Source organism: Balaenoptera acutorostrata, chromosome 10 (assembly GCF_949987535.1).
Source record: "Balaenoptera acutorostrata chromosome 10, mBalAcu1.1, whole genome shotgun sequence".
Taxonomy (NCBI): domain Eukaryota; kingdom Metazoa; phylum Chordata; class Mammalia; order Artiodactyla; family Balaenopteridae; genus Balaenoptera; species Balaenoptera acutorostrata.
Window position 1 is genome coordinate 46,116,981 of NC_080073.1, and position 16,660 is coordinate 46,133,640.

At 47.7% G+C, this 16,660-nt stretch overlaps 1 protein-coding gene across 11 annotated transcripts in view; it reads left to right on the plus strand.

Annotated features, from left to right (window-relative positions):
• The window catches only part of TRAK1 (trafficking kinesin protein 1), a 103,579-nt gene that overhangs the window by 80,383 nt on the left and 6,536 nt on the right, over nucleotides 1-16,660 (plus strand). For 5 of the 11 annotated variants that reach the window (XM_028161693.2, XM_057554361.1, XM_057554362.1 and 2 more), the window contains 2 exons: nucleotides 716-1,032; nucleotides 7,499-7,855. In XM_028161693.2, the coding sequence (XP_028017494.2) occupies nucleotides 716-1,032; nucleotides 7,499-7,855 (674 nt within the window). Of the gene's footprint in view, nucleotides 1-715; nucleotides 2,404-7,498; nucleotides 7,856-16,660 lie in introns of those variants that run through there. The other 6 variants (XM_028161694.2, XM_057554363.1, XM_057554366.1 and 3 more) reach the window with 3 other exon arrangements.

Below are 16,660 nucleotides of genomic sequence, written 5' to 3' on the forward strand. Positions count from 1 at the left end.
GAGGACTCAGGCTCTGTCTTGTGACCAGAATCTGGTTCGCTTCAGAAGGTGGGATGCAGGGTGTCTGGCAAGTGCCCGCCACACTATGCATTCCTGGGATGGGTCCTCTTCAGTGGTGGTCTGTCCCTCTCATCCTGAAGCCCTGCAGGACCCCCCCACCCACCCACCGCCATTCCATTGTCCATCCTTTTCCTATGACTTCACAAAGTTGGCTTTTCTGACTGATGGGTCAGACAGTTGGAAACTGCTCTATCAGAACTTTGGGTTTTTCTGGACTTTATTATGTTTCTGATTGAAGTATAGTTGCTGTACAATATTATGTCAGTTACAGATAGGTGTGCAACATAGTGATTCACAGTTTTTAAAGGTTTCAGTCCACTTAGAGTTATTATAAAATATTGGTTATCAGCCTGAAGAAGGTTTCTTCCTAAGGCGTCATGAGGGAGATGTTTTGTAGGGGTTGGATTTTACGTAGTGTGTGCAAATTTGCAATGCACCATAGTGCTCCCTCCTCACCTCCCTGAGTAAAAAGAGAACCAACGGAGGGAATTGTTCTTCTGGACAGGCATTTGTTTCCCCATTTTAGCCTAAATTTCAGCTGCCTTGGTTTCCTTAGAAGATCCAGCTGCCACCTGGAAACTAGCAGTAAGGCCGTCGTTGTCTAGCGCCCCCTGCTGGGTGCTCCGCGCTCACCCCCCGTTTCCCCTCCTTCCAGAAACGAGGAGCGGAGTAAGAAGCCGGGCACGCCGGGCACCCCGGGCTCCCACGACCTGGAGACGGCGCTGCGGCGGCTGTCCCTCCGCCGGGAGAACTACCTCTCGGAGAGGAGGTTCTTCGAGGAGGAGCAGGAGCGGAAGCTCAGGGAGCTGGCGGAGAAGGGCGAGCTGCTCAGCGGCTCCCTGACGCCCACCGAGAGCATCATGTCCCTGGGCACGCACTCGCGCTTCTCGGAGTTCACCGGCTTCTCTGGCATGTCGTTCAGCAGCCGCTCCTACCTGCCCGAGAAGCTGCAGATCGTCAAGCCGCTGGAAGGTGATCACAAGGGGCCTCGGCCCCTCTCTGCCCTCCTCAGCGACTCCCTGTGGTCCCTGATCCACCACCGGAAAGCTGGCAACCTCTGTAACGCCTACTCCTTTTTCTTCCGAGATAGCCACCCGCGCTGCTGGTTTGAGTTCCTCTGAGTGCCCAGGCCTCCACCTCTCCCGGTGCAGGTTTGGAAATGCACACACAGGCAGCCCAGACTAACCTCCAACTCAGCCAAAGAAAAGAAAACGTGTTAGCGCTGGTTTCCTAGTTCTCTTTCTCTTGCATTTAGAACCGTAGAAGTACAGATCTTTTGGGGAGGCAGAGGCGCTCCTAACATCCTCAGAAGTTAACTAGGACATGCCTGGGGGTGTGAGAAGTGTAGCCAATTGATGCTTTGACTTCTCAGAAAATTTGGTGTCAGGGAGGGGGTGTGCAAAGCAAACGCTGTAAGTTGTTTTCTTCAATAACCAGGTGAAAGCGGTTTGCTATTTGTTGACTCACATGCTCTGCTTTGGTCTTCAAATAAAGAGGGTGTGGCTTTCCTCAGATGCAGTGTGTTCTGAGCAAGGCTTCTAGACCTCCACAGTTTGGGGGCCGGGAAGGGGGTGACTGTGGAGGCGAGTGAGTCCTGTCCCTCCTTAAGCCTACCTTTTCCAGGGGCAATTCAGTTTCTAGTGTCAGGGACACCCTAGATGATTAACCTCATGGAAAAACTCCCCTTTTTTCCTTCTTTTTGCTTTAGGCATTATAACATGTGTTCCCCTTACCTACCACTACCCTGCTGAGAGCCACTAAGTGCTTGTAATTTTCTTTTTTTTTTTCCTCACTTAGTTTGGAAACCCATGAGAGTTTGAGAAGGTATTTCAGAATTCTACTTCGTATCTAATGCAAAGCCAAATCAGAATTTCTGTAAGGCAGTATTTCTCAACTTTTTTTTTATTACCCTCTTTAAGAAGCCATTTTAGACATTAATTCCCAATCCCTCCCCCCCAGAAAAGTTAATGCCATAGATATATGTATTATATGTGTATCTGTGCCTAAAGAGAGTACCGTTATTCACCCCAGAAGAACCAGTTTTCAACCCTGGGGGGCAGTATCACCCCTGTTAGGATGCATGCTGTAAGATGAGGTTTTACTTGTTAAAGACCCAAGAAATGCTGTGTGCCGTAATTCTCCAAAGGAAGGAAGAGGGTGGGCGAACATTCTTTTTTCATAATTACTTTTTAATTGTATAATTTAGGTCCTTCTTAGATTTCAGAAGAGGGATGGCTCATCCTTTTTTTAACTGTTTATTCAGTTGTAAGCTTGGTGATTGTTTTCTGATCCATAATTATGTCTGTTTTTCTTTCAATAAAATCTTCCATTTCTGCAATTTTACTTTTTGCCTTTCTTTTCTTTTTTCTCCTTTGTCTCTCAGAGGTCATTGGAATTTATCATCTCTATCTTGTCTGCTTTCTATATTTTACTTTGTGTTTCATTAGATCATCTAAGGATGTGTTTTTGGATTCATTTTCCAAGCATATTGTAGGAAGAGATTTTTTTTTAAGTTATTTTGACCAATTCATCTTTTTCTCTTTTAATCTTGTGACGTAGATAGCAGTAGTTCTGTGATAAATTAATAGAATAAGAGGAAATCCCATTAGATTTGCAAGATAAATTTCAACTATAGTACCCTGCTCACCAGGAACCCATATCACTACCATTAAAAAGTCATGTCTTATCACTATGGGCTGTAAGGTATCCTCATGATAGAGATCTATCCCTCTGGCTCCATTTTGTAGTCCTCTGACTTCTTAGCTGTTTAAAATACAACCAATATGTTTTTTCTTCCTCTCCTCTACAATTACTTCTGTGTTACCATGTTGAATTTGATATGGTGAAGTGCTGACATGGAAGTCTGCCTGATGCTGGGTTCATTACAGCTCTAACTGTGGTGTTGGATAAGTTACTTTACCTTTTTGAGCCCTGTTTCCCTTATTGTGAAATAGGGCTCACATCTGCCACACAAGATTGTGGCAAGGAATAAATGTGATGTGTTTTTATTGTGCCCAGCATCTAATAGGTGCTTATTAACTTGTAGGCTCCTTGAACTTGCCCCTATTCCAGTAACTCAGGTATAAAGGCTAGCCTTACCAGTGTTGAGACCTGGACCAGCATTGTGCTGGGGCCAATGTTCATACATCCTTTTCCACTGCCACCAAGAAGCTGATAGGATTCCCATGCTCTCCAGTGGCCCAGGTAAATGTACCTGTGGTGAGGCCCCTGGAGAATGTTGGCTGGGATCATAGCAGATAGCCAATCTGTGTCGTCCATCTGTGTCTCCCTTACCTATTTAATTAATCTTGCTATCTGCTCATTGGTGTCAGCCAAAATAACTGGGCTAGGTGTTTAAGAATGCTAGCACTCTTGTCTCCTCACCTTATCTTACACGTTTTAAGCAGGTAAAGGACAAACAAAATATTCAAACTAGAAAGAGATATATCGGCATTAAAAAGATGAATCAGGCAGTATTTTTCCCCCTCTATTTTGCTCTTCCTTTCTGATTGATTATAACCAGATAGTATTTCCAAATATAAACAAGTTAATATGTAATTAGGGAAAAGCATACACTTCCAAGCTGTACATTATCCAGCAGGTTTAGTTCTAACTTTTAAGCCCTAGGTGCTCTGCTGACATAAATGGATTTAGTTTTCTTCTCCTTTGGTGACATGAAGACCTTTTAGTTAGAACAGTGGGGTGTGGAAAGAAAGCAAACAGAAGGAAAGGGGCAGTGACCGTAGTTACGTTTCTGCGCTGTCCACGCCCTGCTCCCTAGACCATCTTGGTGCCGACTAGGAACATGAAGGTTCCCCTCTTTGCCTGCCTGACCCCAGCTTCATTCTCATGTGGGTGGGAGAAGGTGATGGTAATGGGAGGTAGCTAATAGTACAGTGAACCTCCTGCTTTGTGCTTGACAAATAAAGGAGGCCAGGAGGGGTGGGCACGGGAGGTGGGGGGGGGGAGCTGGGGAAATGGGATAGGAAAGAGACAACAAAGGCTCTGAATAAGGCAGAACCCCTCACACTCCACCTCCCATCCACTGCCACGCCTGGACCACCACGTTTGCTCGGGCCTCAGAACCAGTCAGGAGTGGAGATGGTCCCTGAGCCCCCTGCATGGCGTAACTCACGTGACAGTCAAGTTTGCAGAGGGTTTCACCAATAGTCACTTTTGCAGAATACAAAACACCTGTTTGAGAATTAGAACACCATTCACGTGTGTTATTGACCTGATTTCTGAGGCTCACATTATGTGAGGCCTCCTCAGTGCCGTCTGAGAGGTGGTGTTTATGGTCAAGAGGCTGGGCACTGGAGCCAGCCTGGGTTTAAAGCCTGGCTGTGCAGCCTCTGGCAGGTCACTTTACCTCCCTGCGCTCGGTTTCCTCATCTGTAACGTGAGGATGGCAGGGTTATCCTGATGACTGAGTCAGTAATGTAGGCTTCTTAGAAGAGAGCCTGGCCCTTAGTGCTCAGTAAAGGCTGGCTATTCCATGAGTAAAGGAGGCCTGAGGTGTGGGGTAAAAAGGCATGTATTATGCATCTTTCAGCATAACCTTTCCATTGTAATCTCACTAGATTTCCTTGCTCTGCATTTTCAGGGAATGCAAAAAGCTCCATGTGCTTCTGTAGCCTCTTTAACTCCAAATAGCAACTCTCTGTAGCCTCATTTCTCTCTCGGACTCATGCACGGGGTGGGGAGAGATGGGGCAGCCTGTTAAACAGATGGAGAATGGAAGCCCACGGGACTCTTTTCCGGGCCCAGACCTCCAGCCTCAATGAGTTCTTTCCCGGTGCATTGTAAACGTCTAGAACCCCCTTCAGAAGGATGAGGAGATCTGCCACTTCCTCGACATGGTTCTTCACTTTCCAGTGTGTTGACTTTCCCTTTAGTCCCCTTCCCAATGTGGCCATGGCCACATTGCATCTGGGGATTTCTCATCTTCCTTCTAAGACCTGGATGTGTCGCCCCAAGCTGGGTGTCGTAATGTCTTGTTTAAAATTTCTCCCCAGTGCAGTTTTGTTGCCAGGAACGTGGACATGTGAACAGTGAACACACAAACCGGGGGCCCATTTTGGATTATTATGCGTGGAGGTCCCCAGGAGTGGCAGGAGAAACCCCATTGGTGGGAAAGTGTGCATCTCCTGGCAGGCCCTGGACGCCCACGGGGAAGCTGCACTGCCCGCCATTTATTCCTCCAGATTCTCACTGAGCCCAGGTTCCTGGCTAGTTTTCAGACCTGTGGTTTGAGGAGGGAGGCAGGAGGAGTTTACAGAAAGAACTGGGCCTTTCGCACTGAACCCTGGCTATGCTACCGCTAACTCAGTGACTCTGGAAGTTACATAACTTCAGTGAACCTCTGTCTGTGAGGTGTGGGTAGTAATACTTAACCTTGCAGGGCGATTTTGAGGAGTGAGTCTAGGTGATACATGTAGAGCAAGCTGCCCTGCTGGCATGCCTCCATACAGGGTAGCTTTTTTAAAAATAGTGCCGTGGCACCTGGGACTCAGGATCCCATGCACAGCTTTGTTTCATTATATGCACATTTCATCTCCTTTCTTTCTTTCTTTCTTTCTTTCTTTCTTTCTTTCTTTCTTTCTTTCTTTCTTTATGGCTGTGTTGGGTCTTCGTCTCTGTGCAAGGGCTTTCTCTAGTTGCGGCAAGCGGGGGCCACTCTTCATCGCGGTGCGTGGGTCTCTCACTATCGCGGCCTCTCTTGTTGCGGAACACAGGCTCCAGACGCGCAGGCTCAGTAATTGTGGCTCACGGGCCTAGTTGCTCCGTGGCATGTGGGATCTTCCCAGACCAGGGCTCGAACCCGTGTCCCCTGCATTGGCAGGCAGACTCTCAACCACTGCGCCACCAGGGAAGCCCCTTTTCTTTTTTGCATTTAGAATATTTTCTAGTTATATTCAGTAGGTTCGGGTTATGTAGATTGCTATCGTACTTGTGACACTTAAAACCGGGAGAGACCCCTAAGTGTGTACAATTTTTTCTCTTTTAAGTGGATTTGAAATTGCCCATTTGCAAAATCCTTTCAAGACTCCTCAGCCGAGACTGTCCCATAAGGAGTTATTTCCCAGCAGTGTTTAGGAGGCAGTGCACTCACTGGGCACAGCGGAGGGTTGGGGAGTTCAGTTACATTCCTGGACCACTTCCTGGCCACACTGCCTGCCTGCCTGCCTTTCACTTCTCTTTTATCTTGACTCCTGAGCTGCTGGCCCCTGGCATCCCTGGTTCCCCTTTCTGACGTTCCCCAGGGCATCCTGGTAGTCTGGAGGGATTCTTGCCCTCCCAACAGAGGATGCCCTCGGGAAACCAGCAGTAAGTGTCTGGGAGTTCATTGAGAACTGTTCTCAAAGTCTCTCTGTTGAGCATGGAATGTTATTGGTGTGGCTAGCTTCTTCATCTGTGGAATGGGGATAGAATGCCCACGGGCGGGGCACCCACAGTACCAGGGCCGTGTGAGGGGTATTAAGTGTCCTAAGGGGGAGAAGGTTTGCTCTAGCAGATGGGTTGGGCAGAGTCCCGGCACAGAGTAACATGCTAAAGGTTCTGAGATGTAGTTCCTCAGTAAATAACACTTCTTAACCCAAGTTTCCTAAGCAGACTTGGTCTTGGAACACCTCTCTTTGGTAGCACGGGGTTTACCTTCCAGGTCCTCAAGGACGCACTCCGGTGTTATTACAGACCTTGCTTGGTGTCATCTGAGTCCCAGGCTCTGGTGTCAGCCAGGAGATGGGCTCCTCTGCTTCAGACCTCTGTGTGGACTTATGTGTTCTTAAATCACGTCTCTTTAAGCCAGTTCCCACTCCCCAAACCTGCAGCCTGTCAGGCTTGCTGGCGGAATACAGAAAACCTAGGTAAAGGAGGTGACGGCCGTGCCCACCGCTTCTCTGTGTGCTACTTTAATTTCTTTTTGCTTTTCTCTTGTTGTGGGTCCTAGAGTTGGTTGGACATCGTCTTACTCTGCCTCTGCTCTGTCTTCCCTGTTCCCAGCTGTGTGTACTTGGTATAGAATCCATACACATTCCCCGCTCCCACCCCGCTTCTGTCTTGCCTCGCTTATTTTTTCCGCTTCTAGTTCTAAAGTGATTCTGTGTTGGATTGGGGGGTTGACATCAGTTGATTAAAATAAAGAGTTTGTCACCAAACATCCTTGGCACATAGTATGGCGTTAATTTTACTTTGTAAAAAAATTGATTTTCGTCCTTAAATTGGTGCCCCTTCCGGGCATGGAAGGGGATTAGCACCTGCTGCACAGCAGGAGGGGCAAGGGCAGCTCAATGGGTGTCCGTACCTGCGTCCACCTGTGGCACCCAGGGCCCCCTGGGGCTCACGCTCCACACTGGAGGGTGGTGAACAGCCATCCGCTTAGACCCCCGTCCTAACCCTCTCTTCTCCCTGTCGCCCCCTCTGCCCTTTCTCCTGCAAGGTTCTGCCACCCTTCACCACTGGCAGCAGTTGGCCCAGCCTCACCTCGGGGGCATCCTGGACCCCCGGCCTGGTGTGGTCACCAAGGGCTTCCGGACGCTGGACGTTGACCTAGACGAAGTGTACTGCCTTAACGACTTCGAAGAAGATGACACAGGTGACCACATTTCCCTCCCGGGCCTAGCTACCTCCACGCCAGTTCAGCACCCAGAGACCTCAGGTGAGAGGTCCCGAGCACGCGTGACTGTCTCAGGCAGCAGAAGTTACCCGAGCCGGCCTCAGGCTTTCCCAGAGGAGATGCAGGAGCCGCCAGCGGCCGAGGAGGAGGAGGAGGAGGAGGAGGAGGAGGAGGGGTCTGGTGAGGGCATCGCGATCACTCCTGTAAACCTGGCATCTCTACCGGAGGCAGAGTTCCGGGCCATTCTCACTTCTGTCCCGAGCACCATCCGTAGTGGCTCTCTGTCTGTAGCTTCTGCTCGTCTGTGTGGGTGATGATGAAAGCATTCCCACTGTGCAGTTCTGTTTTTTAATAGAGTCTGATGCCTCCTTTTGTAACCAGTGGGTGCGGCTCCCTGCCCATCCTGGAGGTGCATGGCCCGACGGGCTCTTGAAGGGGAGCAGGAAAGGCTGCTAAAAAGAAGTGGATCATTGCCCCCTACCCGCCCCGAGCATCAGCTCCCACTTCCTTTTCTGGCTCTCTCCCCGTGTCTAAAAGGCAGCTTCTCGGGTCCCCTGGTGACTTCCAAACTGAGCTGAGCTGAGTTGGGCAGTTTTAGGGGCAATTATGAGTGCTGGATCGTTCAGAAGGTGAATGAGAGAATCTGTTACCTACACGATGCATTAAAATTGGAAGAAGCCCAGAAAGTGTTCAGGATTTCAGAGATCACTTCATAGATCAGCCTGTTCCCTTTCCTAACTGCAGTGAAGGTGTGTGTGTTTTCTTTCCAGCTTATACATGTGTTCAAAGTAGATTTTTTTTAAAGTGTTTTAGCAATACTCCTTAATCCAGCAAACCCTCAGAGGATGTCAGTAAGCTTTCTTAGAGAGAGAACTCTAGATGAATCTGGAAAAGAGCACTGGCTGATCTCTGTGCCCACCTCCCTCCACCCCAGTATTAAAGATATGACCATGAGGTTGCAGAATTACACATCCTAGGCGTCACTGGGATGAAAAGCTTTGTGCCCAGCGCCCTGGCATCACAGGGTCACGTGGTTTACTATTTACCCCAGACTTCCTGGACCCCCGGCTGCTTGGGCTGAGGGGAGAGACCCAGAAAAAGATGAATTAACCCAATGTCGTCATCCTCATGACATTCCCAAGTCACCAGATTTGAGGAGAGGACATTCATCTTTGTGACTGATAATTTTCGTTCATGAGAGGTACAACACTCCCCATCGAGTACAGGGCAGGAGAGAGCTGAGGTTCATGGTGGTGTCTCCCATCCCCTGGCCAAGTTCACACACCTCTGGCCAAGGAACTTTTCTTTTTTCTTTGACATAAACTTTAGAGGCATCATCAAGTAAAAAGGATTATTTAGCACCTGGGTTTATTTATGTCTTATTTTATTTTTTAGCCATTGAGTTGCCAGATTAAGCTTGCAAGGGAATGAAAATGCATATTATTTAGGATCTTCTCACTTAAGAAAAGGAACGCTTTTTCCTTCGGTACTGTTACCTCCCTGTGTCATCGGCACTGGCGCCCCTCTGGAAGGCAGACAGTGGTACAGGAGACACTGTGTCTGCTGATTTTGTGGCTGAAGGAACAGGCATCGTGTTGAGTGTGGTGACCCCTCCCTGCAGTCTTGCAGGTGGATTAGAAGGTGAATCCTGTAAATTTAAAGAAGCACCATTCGGTTTCTCTTGGAGAAGTTGTAGAGAAGGAATAAAGCTTATCAATTCAGCTAAGAATATCTCTCTGAGGACAGAGGGAGCAAGGGGACCAGTTATGAGGAGCTAAGTCCTAACCACTTTCCTTACCACACACAAAGGCGTATCCATTGCTTCTTCCCACCTTCCTCAAACCTGCAGCAAATCCATCCCAGCAACTTTGAGGAGAGGCACACTAACATACAGTGGAAACTCTAGAGGAGTCACATTGGTAGTGTGCATCCAGAAAGAATTATATAGATTGCTGAAGGTAATTTAGGGAAGGTCTGATCATCTAGGCAAAGGTTCTTTCGAGCTTGTTTTCTGGGTAAGACTTGGTAAAAGCTCAGTGCAGGAGGGAAAGGCACGGGCAATGATTTGGCTCTTTTTTCTCTGTGGGGAATGACAGAACCACTTTGATTCTAGGAATGTAAGAAGCACGTCACTCTACATAAATCATCCCAGGGGCCCTGAGTGGCATTATGCACACAGTCTTGGAGTCACAGGTAGACAGAAAAGTTTCAGTGGGAAAGCCTGGGGCATCCTCTGTCTTGGAATTTGTACCCCCGCTGGCCTGGTCCCTGCCTTGATCTGCCCTTTCCTGTTGCCAAACAGCACAGTTCCAGGAGCTGCCATCTTCCTGGGAAGACTTAGTAGGGAGAACCTTTGAAGACAGAAGGTGATTAAACTTTCTTTTTTAACAACTGGTATTATGGGAGGCAATTGGGAAAACTTGTATATTAGGCACTTTTGTCTAGAGCCTGCTCTCTCATGGAGAAAACATTTTGAGTACTGAAAAATATTTATTAATATATTTTAATGTATTATGGTGTCATTATTTGATTTTTCTAATCCCATGTCTTTAAAAAGGATAAATCCTTGTTATATTTGTAAATAATTTAGATGATTAAAATGGATTATGTAAAACAATTTTTAGATTACAGTTTTACTTTATTTCAGTAATATATTTTATGTTTTAATTCATATAGAAAGTACACTTTTATCAGAAATAGACATAATCTCGTACTGCCAGCATTCTGAATTTTAGGTATTTATGTGTAGAGAAGAGCCTGCATGTGGTAAAGGATTAAGATCCGAGTTTAAAGTCACACAGTTAGGTCAACAGATGGTTGGATGGACAGTCCAGGTGAATTATCTTGGATGCCTTGATTCTTAAAGGAGAGACAGAGGCAGGATTAAAGCAATATAGAAGAAAGCAAAGGTCAGTTTACTTAATGCTCATACACATGGAGACCATTTCCAGTGGGAGAAATATCCTAAAACAGGCTCCTATAAAACATGGCAGCCTATCTGGCAGTGGTACTGCAGTGGAGCTCTGTGTCATTTTGGGGGCTGAGTGTTGAAGGCAAAAATCACATTTGGTCAAAAATGCCCTTGAAAGTCCCTGAAGCTGCAGCACTTGGGCCCCCAGAAGCAAAAGCCAAGAACTAGCTTCTTTTGTAGCTTTCTTATTTGATACGTAGGTCCAGGTTCTGTTCAGGAGAGGTTACGTGAAGAGAAGGGAAGAGCTGGTGGATGAAAGGAGGCAGACAGAAAGCTCGAGGATCTGAGTATCACTCCAGCCTCCTCTGAGGCAGGGGCTGGTGTGAGCAAAGCCCCGGGTGGGCATCCTCTTGTACTGTCAGTCCCACTGCAGAAGCAGGACCCAAAGGGGCTTGTGAAGGAACGTTGGCCGTGAGGACCTGATGAATCTAGAAGGGAAAGTCTGGTACGTTCGATTCACAGACCCTCTGGGAAGTTTCCTTCTTATCTCCACCGAGGGAGTTGACAAAGAGATCCCACTCTAATGAGAAGACTTTTCAACCCCAGCCTGGTGTGTAGCAGTTACAGGAGTTTGGTCACTACGGACAAAGCTGGGGTCTGCTCTCACCCCCCTGTATTAGGAGATGCTAAGGAAGCCCTGTGCTCTTGCATCAAAATGTATAGTAAACCAGAACCAGGCCAGTGCAGCCCAAAGTGAAAAATGAATGAAGAATCACATAACTGACTCATCCCAAACAGCACGGAGTCAACCCTGCTTAAAATTTCCAGAACAAGCCCGCTCGCTGGAACCGCTTTTTCTACGGAACCTCACCTCTGAAAACCATAGGAGGGCACTGCCGTGCTTCGAGGGGCACCCACTTGGATTGTTGAGTGGGCGTTTGTTTGCACAATGCCTCTTCTAAAGTGGAGGGCCCTTGAGGTAGCACGTGGATGCGCGTTGAAGTTCCGGTGAGTTGTCCAGTTGCGCCGCCTAGTGACGCGCGGGAGAAGTGCGCTCTTGAACAGGCTCCGGTAGCACCAGCTGGATGATTGACTTGAGGCAGCTTAGCCAGGCCTGCTCCCCGCACCTGTTGGTGTTTGCCACAGGACGGACATGAAGGCAGAGGGCGCAGGGTCCAGCTTTGTTGGCATCCGAAGAATCCAAAGAGACTCTTGCGTTTGCCCTTTTGATATTTTAGCAGCATTCTAAAAAGTGATTTGGGGACTTCCCTGGTGGTCCAGTGGTAAAGAATCCACCTTGCAATGCAGGGGACATGGGTTCGATCCCTGGTCAGGGAACTAAGATCCCACATGCCGCGAGACAACTAAGCCGGCGTGCCACAACTACTGAGTTTGCACGCCTCAACTAGCGCCTGTGTGCCGCAAACTACAGAGCCCACGTGCTCTGGAACCGGCGGGCCACAGCTACAGAGCCCATGCACCCTGGAGCCTGCACGCCACAACTAAAGAAGAGAAAACCCACACGCCACAACTAGAGAGAAGCCCGGGCACGACAATGAAGATGCTGCATGCCTCAACAATGATCCCGCATGCTGCAACTAAGACCTGCCGCAGGCAAAAATGAATAAATATATCTTTTTTTTTTTTTTAAGTCATTTTATCTCCTGAAGATACCCCAAGGGCCACCTGAGGGAATTTCTGGTCCTCTCTGTGCCATTCCGTGAGATTGTTCCTCTGTTAAGTCACTTTTTAGATGAAACAGAGTAGACAGCTTGGTGTAGGGGGACAAGTAGACTTTTTATTTTTAAAAATTTTGCAGGAAACAAAAGTTTTACAGAAACCAGGAAGAGATCTTGTGATGTGGTTCACAATCTCTGTGCTAGAAACCTCCCCGGTGCCTGTGGGCTGGATGTCTGCATTGGGGACTCAGGGGTCCCTAGAGCTACAGGACCAGACAGGGGCTGTGTAAAAGAAATGCTTAAGAAGCAGAGAAAAAGAGTCACAGGCCCATGTTAAGCCTGGAACTAAGAGCTTAAAAATGTCATCTTGTAACACTGTGTAGTTTAATATCACTTCTATTTTTAAGAAAGAAAAGAAGCTGTACTGCTGTATCTGAAACTGCCCTTGATTCCCTACCCCCCCCCCCACCCAGAGAAAAACACTTGTTAAAGCCACATTAATCCCAAACAGCATTGATGTTAATGATGAAGCACAGGGCAAACAAAGGTTTTATGGAGTTTTTCCCACATGGACTCATCATAGAACGTTTTTTTCCAGAAAAATTCACACGCAGAGTTATATAAAGAAGTGATAGAAAAAATCTTTAGAGCATTTTTCTATGCCCTGAGAGTTTAGTTTTTTAGGAAGAATTCTAAAACATCGCTTTTTTTAAAAAAAAAGAAAGGGCATGTAGCTGACAGGCAAAGATACGTGCCCCACCTCCACTGTGGTTACTCCTTGAGCAAAAAACAACAAAGTCATTAGAAGCTGGTAAAAAGATGGAAAAAAAAAAAGTACTGATGTTCGCAGGGTTTTCAAGCCATGCCTTTAAGCTGGATGGACAATGCTTTTACTTTCAGTAGGTTTGTTTTTGCTTGGACAGAAAAGGTCGGCCGGTGGATGCCACTGTTGATGTGGTGGCAGCTACTAGAATAAAAGGAGGTGGGGGGAGTGTGTGTGTGTGTGTGTGTGTGTGTGTGTGTGTGTGTGTGTGTCTTGGTGAATGACTTTATAGAAATGGCAGAGCAGATCCAAGTCGTGTGACGGTAGCTGCACACGACATGTTCAAATCAAGAAAAGGGGGAAAAGGTCAAGGCATTTTGTGTATTTTACACAAGTTGGCCACTTCCCATGAAGAGTGGGAAAAGAATCTGGAAGGCTCTCAGTATGTCACAAAGATAAAACCCCTTTTTCCAAGATTTTGGGATGGGTTTGTAATTTTAAAGAAAATATTTTTTTTTTTAAAGAAAATATTTTAATAAGTTACTTCTGTAAGCCAAAAAATAGCTTGGATGTGTAGCATGGCCAGCATTCCTCTGTCCTCAGAGATCCCCTTGGAAGCCGTGTGTGTGTAGGTCCCAGCTCCCCATAGAGTTCAGTAGGTGCAGCTGCACCCTGACAGCTGTGTGGGCTCCCGGGAGGGTTCTTTTAAGGACGATGCTACGATGGCGTTCAGAGAGAGAAGTTTCTGGTCTCCCCGGCACATTCCCAGCCTGGCCTTCCCTGTGGGTGGGGGAAGAAGGAAAGCATCGTTCCAATTGACCGACATGCATGAGCTCGTGTGAACAGATCTCATCCCGTGGACGGCCAGGCTGCAAAGCCCAGTCACCCTGCAGGTCCCCGCCACTATACCCAGCCTTATCCGTGTTTCTTTCCTCTTCTCACCATTGGATCCCTGGGCTGCGAGGAGAGCACTGGGCTTTCCTGCCCATCTTCCCTGGAGACCCGAGCCTTCCACCCAGCAGCAGTCACCCTGGTCTGGGTAGCACACTTGCAGATAATCCCCAGCGTGGTCTGCAGGGCATCCAAGAAGGAAGCCCCGACTCACTGGAGACTCAGGGCTGGGCCAGGGCTCCCTCACGACGGGCTGCGGCATCAAGATCCCAAGCACCCAATTTTCCAGTCAGTACCAGGCACCATGTGCCCCCAGAGGAGCACAGCCAATCAGAGCCATTTACCAAGTGCACCTGCTCTGGGCGGAAAGCACACCTGGGTCGGTCAGAGTGCAAGTGAGCGGGGGGACTGTCCCCCTTATACAGCCCTCTGAGACCCCACCTCGGCTGAAGGGTGTGTGCTTGCAGGTGGCACATTTTAAAGAACAAAAAATCTGCACGGTAGCTACCTGTATGTAGTTCACCAACGTAGACGATCTTGAATAATCAAGGATTAATGAAGTTTAAAGGTCCTCTTTGACAGATGAGGATTTTGTACCAGTTTCAGAACCTGCGGGAGGAGGAACAAATAAAAATAATAAAGGTTAGGGTCTTTTGAGGCGGGGAAATGCAAGTTCATTCCTAAATAGAATATTTGGTGAAAGTACTTGTCAGTGTTAATACTTGTGGCTCACAACACTGCAGTCCTCCAGTCAGACCGAGAAAAGGAATGAGGATTTAAGTAGGAAGTCAGAACATGAAATCCAAAACCCCTGTCCTTGGAGGCCCCAAGCAAGCAGCACGAGGTTAACCCACACAGCACCTAAGGCAGGGCTTCGGGGTGCAGTGGTGACTGCAGTAGTGAGCGCTCCCACTGAGCCCCTGCTCCCTGCCTAGAAGACTCTTGTCAGTGCCTCTTGCTTTGGGAATTTGCTCTCTCCTGTTCACAGAACTGTAGGAATCAGCCCCCAGCAGCTCAAGGAGCCTCGGGTGACTCACTCTCTCTGTGTTGTGTCCCAAGGAAGGGAGATGCTGCAGCGGCCCGGTGGGCAGTGGTGACTCGGAGAGCTGGCCGGTCCAGGCGTCCTAGTGGTATTGCAGAGGGGCCGAACCTCTGGCTTTGGCACTTTTGATCCTTGTTGTTGATTTTCCTTGGTCTTCTAAAGCTGTCCATCGCCTCTGGGGAATGATGACCTCTGAATTTTAGCAGCCTTTTCCTATTCCCAAAACCCATTTGCAATAAGATGGGTTTTGCTTCTGCTGATGCAACTGTCTCTCTAAAATATCTGTCTCACACTAGCTGTTGCGATTGAAGATCCGATATGTAATGGGGTGGAGAAAGGGAACATGTGTGACCTTTTGATTTTATATTCTGGCCATGTATTTAAATGGGGTACACTTCTAAGTTTAAATCAAGCCTTGCTTTTGTTTGATATTTTTAAAAAATGTTCTCTGTCTTTCAACTGTTCTGTCTTAATTACTTCTACTTACTGCATTTTTCTTTCCTCCCTCCCGAGTAACCCCTCACACCTGTTATTTGGGATGCTTTTCTCAGGTTTTTTGTTGCTTTTGTTTCTAGACCTTATTGCAATCAGAGAATCGTGATTGGTTGGTTGCCTTTTCTTCATAGCTTCTTCCATTTTTGTTTTGCTTGCAGTAATTTCTCAATTATCTGAGTTCCTAAACCATTACTTTTTTGGTTGAGAAACAAAGATGCATAGAGGCTATTCTTACGTGTGTTTTCCACACCCCTCCTGCTTTGCCTGGAGCTCCCTGTGGCTGGGAGTTTGCTCTTGTGGCCATGGTGCTGGCTGCCATGCCAGGGGCCACGGGAGCCTTCCTTGACACAAAGACATGGATTGGACCACAATAATCAGGGGAAACCAGTCTTGCATAGCTCCTGAGTCACCGCCACCATTTTTGTGCTTTGGCTTTGTCCTGCCTGCCTTCAATTTGCGTGTCTCCAATATTTTTTTGTTTGTTGGTTTCATCTGGTTTCTAGTTTTTTCTTTTCTTTTTTAAGATGCAATCACCTGTGTGTGGATCTGTAGGTGTGGGGCACCGATCTCTTCTGGTTTGTTTTCCTTTTCCTTTTTGTCAAATGCAAGAGAAAACTTGCCATAAAGAGCTAGAAGATTCTAGTTCCAGCCTTTTGAATCTTCAGCGTGCTCATGGCCTCCAATATCCTAATCCGTTGTCTCCCAGGAGGTCTCTGGGGGCTGAGAGGCTGCAGGGGAGGAATGGGTGGGGAGGGGGGATGACCCAGATCTCACCTTGCATGCTATTGAGAGCAGCAGCATTTTTCCTTTTTTTTTCTTTTCTTTTTTTACATTTGAGTTATGAATGAGGATGACCTCTACAATCATGATGTCTGTCTCCTGTAGACTCTATTCCTACTTATCACCTGCCAGCTTTCTGATGCATGGTCCTAACGCTTCTGTGATTTACTTTGCTCCAGATCGTAGACTTCAGCTGCCTTAACAACTCTTTGGAGCTTTCAAAGGAAATAAGTTGAGGACAACTTGTTCTGTCTCATTTTCGTCAGAAACCAGACATCCTAGAGATGGCAAGAAAGCAGCCCGGGAGGACTGGTGCTGCTCGCACCGTTGTGTGTCAGCCCAGCCCAGGTCCTGGAGCTTCAGCCCCACAGAGAACCCAGGCCCTGGGACTCCTGCCACGTTGTTGCTGAGGCAGCTGAGGCCC